Source organism: Serinus canaria, chromosome 11 (assembly GCF_022539315.1).
Source record: "Serinus canaria isolate serCan28SL12 chromosome 11, serCan2020, whole genome shotgun sequence".
Classification (NCBI taxonomy): domain Eukaryota; kingdom Metazoa; phylum Chordata; class Aves; order Passeriformes; family Fringillidae; genus Serinus; species Serinus canaria.
In genome coordinates this window covers 8,577,775-8,591,318 of record NC_066325.1, presented here as the reverse complement: position 1 = coordinate 8,591,318, position 13,544 = coordinate 8,577,775, and the positions used below count along the sequence as shown (strand labels likewise).

The window sequence follows — 13,544 nt, the reverse complement described above, 5'->3', positions numbered from 1 at the left end:
TACACCCAGGAGCACTTTAGTAAGCATTTCTCTAGTTACCCAAAATATGCATTTTTTCAAGAAGTGTTTTTACAAACTGAGGGAATGTTCAATAAGTGAAAATCAGCTCCTCATTTAACTCAGTGCTAGGGTACCACTGACAATTCTTATCACACTGTAATGGCAAACAATAAAAACACCAACCAAACCCAAATCCTTCCGCTGCTCTTTAGGGCTCTCCCTTCCCAATTCCCTCCCACCCTGCTGTATCCCAGCAAGCAAAATGGAATCTGAATGACTGGGGGACAGTAAGACAAGAAGCTCCTTTTAGAGTCTGCTAACAATAACAAACATGAGCTGAGAAACCTACCAAAGGCCAAAGATTTAGCTTGACCTTTCTAAGGCAGGAGTACCATACACACAGTAATTAATCAACCAAATGATCACATCCTTAAAGCACACTGAACTGCAAGAGGAGCACAGGAGCACAAAAAAAGACAAGAAGGTACTTGACAAACCTATCAGAAGTTCTCTGGCGCCCAGTAGAACACAAGGGTATTTCCTAAATAAAATAGGAATTAAGAATAAGTTACACACTCTTTGAATAGCAAACAACTATGGGAAACAACAATCAAGAAACTACCAAAACCATTTTTATTCAGAAATCAAGAATCATTCTCAAACAGAAATGTTTCTAAAAACCAATCCTTTCCAGCAATACTTTCTGCTTTAACAAGTGAGAATTATTTTTTGACAAAAAAGATTGTTAGATCTTCCCTCTCATTTTTCTCTACACACCAAAATGACTAAGCAAGCACCAGCAGAGGTAAGCAGACTGGAAACCACTTCCACACATCTGAATTGATGGATGGATGTTTAAATTTAAATTTACTACAGCTGTGGCTCCAGGACCACACCTGAAAGCAAGCACATCTCCTACTTCCAACTTTCAGAAAGGGGAGATGGAAGGAAAAAATAGTTTTCTTATATTTCAAAATCTTAAAAACCTTAAGAATTCTTGATCTTAAAAATTCTTTACTGATAAAATCCAGTTGCCAGGAGAGCTTGTGGAGGGACTACTTATTTTCTATACATTTCAATTAAGTATTGAGCACATCTACCTTTTTATTTTTACAAAACTACATGCATCAGACAGGATCTCAAGATGGGAAAAATAATAGAAAAAATAAATAGTTTTGCTCTGAGGATATGCTATGATTATAGTGTGCTAGAGTGACTGGCAGTCTGAGACTGGCGAAGGTCTGACAGAAGGAGAAAGTCTGCCTTTTCTGACTGAAACAATCTGAGGAAAAGGCAACACAGCAGTAACAGCAATGCACTTCTGAGGAGAGCAGCCAGTATTTTTCTGTACCTATTCACACTTCCCCTTAAATGTTATTTCACTCAGGATCTTAAATCATGCATTTCCACATAAGTTATGAACAATAACTTTCCATATAATTTCTCCACAAGAGACTGGAGGGAGTTCATAAAATAGCATTTCTTAATTTCTACTTTCTCATTGTTCACCTTCCCATGCTTTCCTCACTTTGCTTTGGCACAGAGGGCTTAGACACTGCCCTACAATCCATTAGCTCAGGGCTGGGAAAAGCACAATTCTAGAATGGAAACTGGCAGCGTGCAGCACTGCTGCCTAACTACAGGGAGCAAGGGACAGGCGCTGGCTCAGCTGTGCGCGCAGTGCCCACCGAGGGTCAGAGCAGACACGCAGCCACTAAAGGCGGGCGTAGAGTTCCACCGCGCAGGAACAGGAGCAGTTTGCAGCCCCCGGTGGCTGACCTTCCTGCGGCGGCCCTGCGAGCCCGAGGAGTCGCTGCTGACGCTCTCGCGGTGGCTCAGGTGCGCGAAGGGCCGCGCCGCGCCCCAGGACTCCAGGTACCGCGTCATCCGCACCGAGGCGCGCATCTTCAGCCCGTCGTTCACCCGCGTCTTGGGGACGTGGTTGTTTGAGAGGCATTGCTTGGACTAACAGAAAGAAAACACGCTCAGGTACAAAACAGAAATTCAGGCAAATTGCAAAATAGTGAAATATTCTGTGTGTTGAGTAGCTTACTACGCAAATCTCGCTGGTTTGTAGGGCTCTGGACACATCAGCAACATGTCAGCCGACCTCAATTCTTTTATCTCATTTAATTAAGGTGAGCTAAAGCAAATCACAGCACACACAATAAGTTGCTTCAGCTGCCTTTACAAAACTTGGCTTGCAACACTGCGACAGTCAAACTCCAGGTTTATGTACAGTGATGCAAGGGCTCACAGGATCTTATGAACAGATACAGTTCCCTTGCAGTCAGCACTACAGCAGGGGAGAAAGGTGCCAAACTCCTGAGCTGCTGGGGTGTATCAAAACAGTGGTTAGAAGATCCCACAAATTACAGACTCCACATTAGATTATATCTCTGTGTCTCAGGAGCTGAGTCAGGCAGCACAGACAGTGTGTGCAGCAATACCCTTGCACAACTACAGAATAAACCAAGACATCAATGACTGATAATCCTCTAACAATTCACAAGTATCTTCAAGGAAGCAGAGACCATTTTAATAGACATGGGTCCTCATTCTGAGAATATGTGCTGTGTGCAGCTGTTGGGGCAGGGGGGGACTGCAGTATTGAAAAATATAACCAAGGTAAGATTGAGTTCTTGCTAATTAAAAGTAGCTCTATGCCGTTCCTTCCTGTAGAGCTCAGGAAGGAATGAAGTTTCTCATCTGCATTCTTTCTTCATTTGAACATTTTACTCATCAACCACAAGCCAATTCAAAATAGCAATACTACAGGTGTTTGTAGTTACCAAGCTCTAAGGGAGCAACCCACAGTTGCTAACTTCACACCCTGAATAGAAGGTGAATCTTTTCAGATAGTGAGGAAGATATTTGATTCTATTTAACAGGGAATATTTTAGCTGGAAGTGGCCCCAGAGTACAGGTATTCTTTCATTCCTTCATCCTCATCTTTTAACTTGGGTTTTTGAGACACTTCACACAAATACATAGTCAAATATGTGTTTTTACTCTAAGTGGGTCACATAAGAGGTTTCAGCATAATACCTACGACCTTCAATGTAATAGGCATGTCATAAAAAAGCAGGATGTGCTTTCATATCTGAACTCCCAAATCCAAGCTACTCAGGTGACTCACACCATGCTCTAATTCTGCTCCTGAATAAAAAAGCTGTTTGCACCACAGAAACCTATGTACTTATGTGTGTATACACTTGAATAAATATGTTTAAAAACAAATACATACCCTTGGATCGACCACTAAGTAGGTTTTGATATTCATGGATTCAAGGTAAGGATCCCTCAGGTGTCCATTCCCTTCTTCTACTTCATAAGCTTTGCCTAGGTGATTTAATGTTGCTTCAGTGATGTGCACACGGCTGAGAACAGAGAAAGAACAAGAGACCCAAACACTCACAGAAAGGTCACATTAAGCATTTCATTTACATTTCAATGGCCCCTGCTGACATTTCTGCTTTTCAGACATCCCTTGCTTTGGCAGGCAACTGAAAAATCCTGCCAGTACTTAAAATTATATTTGCAACCTTTTACTATAGTACATCATTCATAGCAAGGGTCCTAAAAAACACTTCCCATAATGAGATAGTATTGGTATAAAATTAAATTGAAATAAGCAGGGAAGTAAATGAAACAAGAAGAAATGTGATCAAAGGAGATCTGATGACTCACAAGACAGGCAGGCTCACAGGCAGGTTGTGAGAACTGCAAGGAAAACTCATGAACAAAACACAAGCAAGGACTGCTTTGTGCTAGAAATGCATGAGGGTGGGGGGAGACACAAAGTCTGGGAAAAGAAAGCTGGGGAAAGGTTTTTGTTAACTCTGAGGAGAATTCTAAAAGTCTGCCTTTTCTGACTGAAACAATCTGAGGAAAAGGCAACACAGCAACAACAGCAATGCACTTCTGAGGAGAGCAGCCAGTATTTTTCTGTACCTATTCACACTTCCCCTTAAATGTTATTTCACTCAGTATCTTAAATCATGCATTTCCACATAAGTTATGAGCAATACCTTTCCATATAATTTCTCCACAAGAGACTGGAGGGAGTTCATAAAATAGCATTTTTTAAATTCTACTTTCTCATTGTTCACCTTCCCATGCTTTTCTCACTTTGCTTTGGCACAGAGGGCTTAGACACTGCCCTACAATCCATTAGCTCAGGGCTGGGAAAAGCACAATTCTAGAATGGAAACTGGCAGCGTGCAGCACTGCTGCCTAACTACAGAGAACAAGGGAATCACTCTTCCATCCACCTCTCCTTCCTTAAGTTGGACATAGGTTTACATGAAGGTAACGTGTCCAAGACCTGAAAACTACTGGCTGTAGCTTCTAAGAAGGAGGAATAAAAACTTCCTCAGTACTTTTGAAGCCAACAGTGAGAGTTGAATTGCAGAGGGTGCCTGCTTTTATCTGTTTGCTAGTAATTTTCCTCAAAGAAAAAGTTTAGTTGTAACCTTGACTACACACTTTTGCAATTAAGTGAACTTTCAAATCAGAAATTTTAAAGCTTGCTCTAAAGCATTATTTTCTTCCACAGAGACTGGGGCATTCTGAGTGATGTCTGTGCCCCAAGCCTTAAAACATAGCCATGTGCTGCAAGTTTCCTGTGCTTTTCCCTTTCCTCCAAAAAGCAGTACATTTGTTCACTACCCATCATTTCACATTTTACCAAGCTTCCTCTCCCCTCTCCCTCAAACCACCCACTGCTGTAGGACATTTCCCATCTCACTGCAAACTTTAGGTGCCAGTGATCTCTCAGCAGTTACTAATTGCTCCTGGGTTCCAGGATAAGCACATCACCAAGAGCTGCTCTCCAGGCAAGCTGGAGCACGCTCTGCTGCCCTTGCTGTGCCAGGACAGAACACCCAGCACACTGTGCCCAGCTTCCTATGCTGACAGCAGAATAACATGTGCTGAGCTTTCAGGCATTTACACATTAGAGAGAACTGGTCATCAATGCGTTTTTAGCTTTGGTTTTATGCTACTCCTTTCTGCTTTAGAAGTGTATTACACTGCTATGAATGTAAGTAATTTTTAAAATCACAAGGAAGATGAACAAGGTTACTCTGATGCTGGACAGAAAATACTTCGAAAGCTAGATGCTTTCCTGCATTCCTTCAAAAGTCTTTAGAATTCCTTCATTTACAGAAACTCAAAATATATATGCTTCCTAATTTAAACAAAACCTCTGGCTGGTTCCTAATGGCAAAACTGCTTCCAAAAGAGCAGGACTAGCTAACATTGGAATGAGGAATCCTCAACCCATAATTCCTTGCAGAGCAGGAAAAAAAGACAACGTAACACTTGCATAGTGAATAATACCCCTTCCACCCTGTCAGGCTCAGTTTTCCACAAGTGGAAGATGTTTTCTCTGGCCAGTTTTGAAACACGAGATGAGTGAGAACTACACAGCTTTAGATATAGGAAGTAATAAGAAAAATGCTTCCAGATCAGCATGACAGACTAAACCAGCTTAATCCTTTACCAGGAATTAGCTTACCAACTATAAACCTGACAACCTTACAGGAATAATCAGAGTTTTCAAGATTAGGCAGAGGTCCTAAACGTGACTAACGAAGTGTGGGTTTGTGCCATATTCAGAGTCATGCCGTTTGTTTTACCAACAAAAGAAAATTTACAACTCTGTATTCTTGTTTAATCACTCTGAATCAACACACTAAACCCTTCAGCCTGCCTGGTGGTGTAACTGTTAGAAAACTACTTGGAGCTTGGTTTTCTGTTTTAGTCACCAATGCAACAAAGTATTTTGATATTCATAACCTCCTATCACTTACTAAACCACTTTAATTTTAAAGTTACAAGCATATACCTAAAAGCTGTCCGAAATACAGAAATAATTTTAAAAAAGCTATAATATCACTGGTTAGAAATACTTACTAAAAGAAACCAATTTGCACAGACTACCATGACACAAAAAATATCATTTTCTGATTTGGGAATGAAAAAAATAAAAGGTCCTGTAACAGCCTTTTTTCTTGTAAACTACCAAAATAAGAAAGAAAAAAAAGAGGGTTTCTTACACGATTTCTAATCCTTAAATTGAACTTAGAAAACAGGAAAAGAATATGCTTTCCTAAACAAAGAAAATGCAAATGTTGGTGGTTTTGAAAAGCATTTATATTTGTTCTGTTTAATGAGTGTCTTAAAAAGGCTATGAGACCAACCTCAGCCCCAATGCCTGTATCACTGAGCAGCAGCACAGGGCAAGTTGTATTCCTGCTCAGCCTCAATCCTCCCATCCAGCACCACTCCCTTCCCTTCCTTCTGCCCATGGCAAATGCACACAAACAACAGCTCCAGACTCTCCTTGCAGGGATACTCCCCATCAGGGTGCATTTTAATTTCTGAGTTGCTTATGAGGTTTGAGTGGTGAATGTAGAGCTGATATAAATCAAGTGGAGCTGATCGATGCATTAGCAGAAATACTGGGTAAAGACAGCTTGGTCTTATTGACCTAAGGAGCACAACTGTTCTCTAACTAAACTCACAAACGTAGAATTACCCCTGTGTACAGCATGGATTAACTAAGTCAACATAACGCACATGTTTCTCCCATGAAGGGAAGGTCAAGAAGCAGTCTCTTGCCTAAGAATAGAATTTTATGGCTCATTGAAAACGCAATCAGAAAATACGAACATTTTACAGCTCTGCTAAGCGCTCATCTGTCCTGTTTCCACCAGCCCAGGTGAGGATGTGTGTCACAGCGCAGTGACAGACCCGGGGCCGTGCCAGCCCGGCTCAGACCTGCACGGAGGGCACAGCCTGGCACAGAGGGGACACCTGGCACGGAGGGCACAGCCCGGCACGGAGGGGACAGCCCGGCACGGAGGGAGACCAGCCCGGCACAGAGGGGACACCCGGCACAGAGGGGACAGCCCCGGCCCCGCACGGAGGGGACACCCGGCACGGAGGTCACAGCCCAGCAAGAAGGGGACACCTGGCACAGCTGGCACAGCCCGGCGGGGAGGGCACAGCCAGCACAGAGGGCACAGCCCCAGCCCCGCACGGAGGGCAGAGCCATCACAGAGGGTACAGCCTGGCAGGGAGGGCACAGCCAGCACGGAGGGCGCCCGCTCAGCTCACCCCGGCACTCCGGCGGACTCCATGCGGTTGGCCAGGGACACGTCGTGTGACCACACGTCGTACTGCCACTTCCTGAGGCCGATCACCCCGCAGAGCACATTCCCAGAGTGGATCCCGACCCTCATGTTGATGTCCACGCCCGTGGCTTCTCTCACCTGCCTGGGGAGGCATTGTGGGTTAGAGCAGACTTGTCATTTTATCTCCTCCTCTCATCATACACTTGGTGCAAAGGCGCGACAAGCCTGATCAGAACTACGCAACTACAGCTAATAAATGCACTTGAAATGTTGACAAGAAAACAAATTACTTAATTCAGTATCTCAAATCTCAATATCTGCACAGTATCTATATTTTAAACAGCCTTCTGTGTAACACTTACTTTATTGCTTCACACATGTCGAGCCCCATTTTGACACAGTTCCTGGCATGAACTGGTAAGGACACGGGCAGGCCTGAGACACAGTAGTAACAGTCTCCCAGGATTTTAATTCTCATGCATTCATTCTCCTGCAAAATTACACCAAACATTTTTAACAGGAAAAAATTAACTCCAAAGGTTCTGGTTTCAGAAAGTCAGGATTCGTTCAATCCTTGTTGAAACAAAGCTTATTTCTCCTGCCCCACCTCTGAATGTCATTGTTCACTGGAGAGTGAACAAAGTGGTCATTTTTTTGTTTAAAAGTGACCACTTTAAGCATTTCTGAAATAAAACCATCTAGTTAGTTTCTTGCCTTTTTTTTGGAACTGTGTGAAATTGAAAAAAATCAGAAATAAAATAAAACCATCACAATTTACCATGTAAAGGATGAAATCGACTCAACTATCTTTTAATCTTCATCTGAATTACGGGCAGTTTTCTCTCTATTTTTACATAGCAGCCTCATAAGTAACAGTGTGAGGTGTCATAAAACCTCCCAGCACTGAGGGAAAACTTAGAAATTCAGATGCCCAACCTGGCAGTTGTGCAGATGCAAAATGGGGGTTTTTTTGTTATTTCAAACATGACTGAAGAGGAAGCTGGCACACACTACTGTCTGCTATTGCTAATAAAAACCCCACAATACTAAGTAGTAGCAAAAAAAATTTTTCCTAACTGTGCAAAAGAGGATACTGCTGCCAGTGACTGGCAGGAGAGAGCAAAAAGTCTCTGATACTGTCTTTTGTTAACACTTTACTGAAGAATTTTAACTACAAAGGTTGCAAGCAAGCCAGGGCTAATTCTGCAAGGCTGTGTAATGTTTGACTGATGAGCAGAGATGGCTTTATTTGGGCCAGCCAATAGCTCCAGCTGTTCAACACTACCTGCTGTGGGAACACAGCTCCTAACTCAACTCCAAAATCAGCCCAAATATGTGGCAATTTCCCAATCTGAGCTGTTCTCCCTCATCAGTTAAAGCCTTTAGGGAACATCCATCATTCTCCACATCTTAATCCATCCCGGTGGGTTCTGAGCAGTGCCACAAGTGAAAAGCTCAGAGGGATCAGTAGGTAAAAACAGCCCTGGATTAAATCTGCTGCACTTCAGCATCCAGCTCAGTGTCCAGCTTAGCCATCAATTTTTATTAGGTAAATTGGAGCTTGCAAGATTTGTACATTATGGAAAAGATGACAGAATACTCCCTGGAAGAACAAAAATAGCACAAAAAGCAGGAACCTCTTCTCACAGCTCAACCACAGAGTTGCAAAAAACCTTGACTCACTAAATCCAGACATTTCAGTGCAATTTGCATACAGCAGTGAGAAATTAAAACTCACTCAAAATCTAGATTTTTTTCTATTTTTCTTTCTGCAAAACAGTTACAAAACCTTACCAAATGTGTTTAACCTCAGCTTGTATTTCTGCATTAAAAGAAATTTTGCATTTGGCAACTAAGATGACATAACTTACTCTGTCTTTATAGCTGCTTTACAACCATACAATTGCAATAGATATACTATAACTTTTATTTGTCACTACCTAAACACTTAGCAACAGCCAAATTCAGATAAATGCAAAAATTAGCCATGCTATTCAGTCAAAAATATTACTAGCCTCTTAAGTTTTAATCAGTGGTATATTTAAGAATTTATTCAACGATATCAACAAGGGTTTAATTACAGCAATTTCACCCCTCTGCTACATTAACAATTTTAGAGTTTTTCAACTTTTTCTGACAAATTTTTAGGATTTCACAAACACAACACACAAACATGTAGGTGATACAGTCCCTGTAATGTGAGAACTAAAAACCTGAGTTTGTGATTACTGCTGCAAAAAATTAACTTCAAGCAAGTGGAAGTGGTAAAAAGTCCTGCCAGGCTGAAGGGTCAGTTTGAGGGTGTCTTAACAGGGACCATTTTAAGCTACTCCCCAGCCTTACATTTTTTTTGTAAGTATCCATTAGTAACAGGAAGCTTTCTTTAGCTCTCTCCTGAGCCTGATGGCTCAGGACTCACTCTCTTTGCCTGATGCCTCTGCATTTAAATGTGTGTCTGAGAGTTCTCCATTTGTGGAATCAAACCTTGGAGCTGAGCACAGCAAAGCTTCTCAGTGGAGTTTGTACACAGAACCTCCCACAGCCCTGCTGCAATCGCTTACCACCATCGGTCAATTTCCTAAATGATACAGATAAACCTCCACACCCAAGAACTGGAATTACAGTAGCAACTTGCTACATTTCCAATTTTAGATTTACAGATTGTTTTAATGTGATTTTGCCAATTAATTTTAATGCAAAAGCAGTTTTGCCTTCCCAGCTTGAGAACTAACACCCAGCTGCCTCCTGTTGTGCAAAAAGTCTTCTTTTCCAAAGGCCTTTATCCTACAGCACAAACTGTACACCTACCTTTGCAATCTGATCAAACTTTCCAAAGAGTTCATTCAGCATCACTACGAGCTCCTTAGGAGAGCAGTCACTGGCAAGGCGAGTGAATCCCACGATGTCTGCGTAAAGAATGCTAGACAAGAGCAAAAGGAAAAAGCAGGCAAAGTGAAATATGAAGATACATCAGTTCCACACTCAGCATAACTATTGAAATGCATTTTACAGAAAACTCCTCACTCCTCTTTGGGAAACAACTCCAGCAAAAAGGGTTCAAGTATCTCCCCTGATTTAAAAGACAGCACACCAGTTCAACACACGTTATCTTCCCATAGCAGGAAAGAGGCTCACTTCAGCCTCAAAGTCTGCCTTCAGATTTTAATTTCACTGGACCATATTACTGATAAGAATCAGAAGTTTATATCAATACAATTATTTCTGGGGCTTCCACTTACCTAACATTTTGGTGCCTTTTTACATATAGGCTGTGGAAGTTGTTGTCATGCATCTGCCTGTTATCATTAGTTTCCTTCAGTCGCTCAATGATTGCCAGCTTCATTTCCATAGAGATATGAGCAGGCAGGATGGATAAAAGCAAATTTTCCTAAAAAGTGGGGGGTGGAATAATTGTGCAAAATTATTAAACACAGTAACTCTGAAACTGCAGAATTCTACTGACTGCAAGAAGGCATTAAAAAAAAAAAAAAAAAAAAGCGCCTTTATTCAAATAGTTTTTGAGTAATGCATGTCAAGTTTTCCAGAAGACATTTTTACATTGCTGTTCTCCAAATTATTGATTTCACAATTATGTTGCATTTTTTTTTCTTTTGTTCCTTGTTGCCTAGGTGTGACATTCTGTTGTAACCATGAAACACACACACACACAAAATGTCAGTATTTAGTACTACATTTTCTGGATAAATTTTATTTTGTCCCCTGATGTTAGTGTTACGTTGGCATTGTCTGATAAAAGTTCTGTAAAACCTTATGTTTTGTACCCAACAATCTATTCAGTATTAAAAATATTTGTAAATTCTCAAATGCTGGAAAGGCAGCAACAGATACAAAAGTGCCAGCTGCATGCTGCTATAGCTAACCTCAAGCAATGCCACTGAAATGAAGCCTTTAAACTGAACAAGAAACAGACTACTCCAAACCCACTTCCCTTGTTTGACTGTTCAGGGCACTGTTTTACACTGATTCTCACTCAAAAGCCCATTCTTCAAAAAGACCCTTTTAAGTTGCTGGGCAGAAGATGATAAAAAGAGAATACTTTGAGTGAGGAAGGGCTCTCCCACCACAGAGATGGAAGAGGAAATGCTGTGTGGAGCAGCTAGAAGCAGGAACTTTTTCAGACAGCATCAACTGCAAGATTAACATATTGTGCAGCCAAGAAAAATGCTAAGTGCTGTCCCCTGGGACCAGGTCCTAGTGCCCTTTCCCTGCCTGCCCAACGCAGCCCTGTTCAGGCAGCACGGAGCTGCCAGGGTTGTTTAACCAGTGCCTGCCCCCAAGAAGAAATAGCCCGGGATCACAGTGGGAGGATACAGTTCCTGAGCATCAGGTACTTGTCTGCACAAGGCACGGGCAGCAGTTTAGCTTGAGACTGATCCCGGAACTAGAAACACCTCCTTTCCCTCACCTTCTGTTTTGGGACTGGGAGAGTGATCCCTGGGAAAGAACTCAAACTGACAGCCGAATCCCAGGGAATATAACAGGGCTTTTGGGAGGCTGACACATCACACGGTTTTCAAGGAAGCAGTGAGGAACCCTGAACTGCAGCTCTCGCATCTTTTTCACAAAGAAGTGGGTGGCAGAAAGGATACTCAGAATTGCCAGACAAATTGCAACATGGTTGAAAAGAAAGCCCTCCATAGACTTAAGTACATTTACACTTCAAACAAGCAACCATTAAAACAAACAATCCCGAAACCAAAATCCTGAGCACCCATGGACGGGAGCACATTGCCCAGGAAATGAGAGCACTCTGCCTGCGTGGTAAGGTGATCAGAGGCTTCCCCAGCAGCTGCGTGGGGAGATTCTGGCAGGGCTTCCATGCAGATTTGTCATCTCATCTCACAAGATTAGAATCAGAGAACAGATCGCACCAGCAGTGTGGCATTTCTTCTTCCCGGTTTGATCGGGTCAGTCACTTTTCAGCAGCCCCTTCTTTTTTATCTAATAACTGGTGGGCAGAGAACACGATACACATCAGCCTTGTAGAGCACTTCTTAACCCTATTTATACCAGGAGAGGTGCCCCAGTTTCAGCTTTGGTATCTCTCTACAAACCTTATTCAGTAACAAATTCATGCTTGTTTATTCTTTGAATACCACTGGAGTTAATGGAAATAAATATTTTAATCTATTATATTATTTCGTTTTCTCCCTTCACATCCAATTTTCTCCTTCTAGCAAAGGAAAAACAGCTTGTGAGACAATAAAATATAAGAACAAATAATACTTTAGATTTCAATGCAAAAAAATGTGACCAAGGGAACCACAAAACTAACTGCTAAAATTACCTTACAAGTAATTTCAGGGCATTAAGGATATGTCCTCTTAAGTTACCTTAGCCAGTCCCAGGAACAGTTTATTCTAGGAAAAAAGGAACTAAAAATGACTGGCAATTACATTCCTGTTACAAATACTGTGATTTTCATGTAGACAAGCCCCAGAAAACAGCTTCCTCCCTTTAACTTCCTTCTTTTGTTACAAAGGGCACAACTTTTATTTTTGACACTAGGTGGGTATCTCAAAGATTGGACCAAGCCTTTCAACAAGGATTAGTCACCAAGCTTATGAATTTATGCAGACTTTGCAAAGGGAAACAAGCAACTCATAACACGAAGTAGCTCACTCACTTGCTGCCTCTTTTCAATCTTCAGTTTCATTCGGACCTGAATGCACTTTAAGGTGTATCTGTACAAATCCCACGAAGCAACCTGCATTTGGCGCTTGTGAAATGCGCCCATCAAGTTGCCACAAAGGAAAATTACAGCATTGGCAAGGAGCTGCACAAGAAGAAAAATATTGACCTATTGCAGGGCAATACTTCACTAACACACATATTAGTCCCATAAAACACAGTAAATCCCAGAGCGTGTCTCATTTCCTCTTACCCCATCCCATAACAAACCATGCTATTACCCAGGATGGACCTGGCAGATGTAATCTGACTTTCACAGTCACAATAACGAAACAGAAAATGCTGTGCTATCATTTAACATTTATTTGAAGTCACCAGTGTTTGGTTTGTGGAAAAGCAGTGCACAAACTCCTGCATCAGCACGCTGTGTGGAGCCTGGCACACGCCTGCACAGAAGGAGCCGGGGTTCTCCTGCTAATGAGCACACCCTGTTAATGAGTGCTGGGAGCCCAGAACACAGCAGGCTGCACTCCCAGGCCCTCTGACACCCCAGGGCAGCAGTGGCCCTTTTGATCCACCCTGTGGGCAGTGCCTGATGAAGGTAGGAGACCCACCTGAAGGAGCACAGGCTTGGGAAGAGTGACTGACTAAGCCAGGCATGTTTTTAACAGCTTAAAAATTAATTTAATGACCCTGCTTTTCCCACTTAGGTCAGAAAAACAAAATTGCACCGTAGATTTAAAAATTTGC

The 13,544-nt window shown here is 42.1% G+C and overlaps 1 protein-coding gene across 6 annotated transcripts in view; it reads right to left on the bottom strand.

Annotated features, from left to right (window-relative positions):
* ADCY7 (adenylate cyclase 7) overlaps window positions 1-13,544 on the bottom strand; it is a 59,751-nt gene that overhangs the window by 15,642 nt on the left and 30,565 nt on the right. For all 6 annotated transcript variants that reach the window (XM_018914573.3, XM_018914574.3, XM_018914578.3 and 3 more), the window contains 8 exons: window positions 12,790-12,939; window positions 10,382-10,530; window positions 9,951-10,062; window positions 7,505-7,632; window positions 7,126-7,284; window positions 3,248-3,380; window positions 1,780-1,965; window positions 498-541 (listed from right to left, as the gene is read on the bottom strand). In XM_018914573.3, coding sequence (XP_018770118.2) covers window positions 498-541; window positions 1,780-1,965; window positions 3,248-3,380; window positions 7,126-7,284; window positions 7,505-7,632; window positions 9,951-10,062; window positions 10,382-10,530; window positions 12,790-12,939 — 1,061 coding nt within the window. The remainder of the gene's footprint in view (window positions 1-497; window positions 542-1,779; window positions 1,966-3,247; window positions 3,381-7,125; window positions 7,285-7,504; window positions 7,633-9,950; window positions 10,063-10,381; window positions 10,531-12,789; window positions 12,940-13,544) is intronic.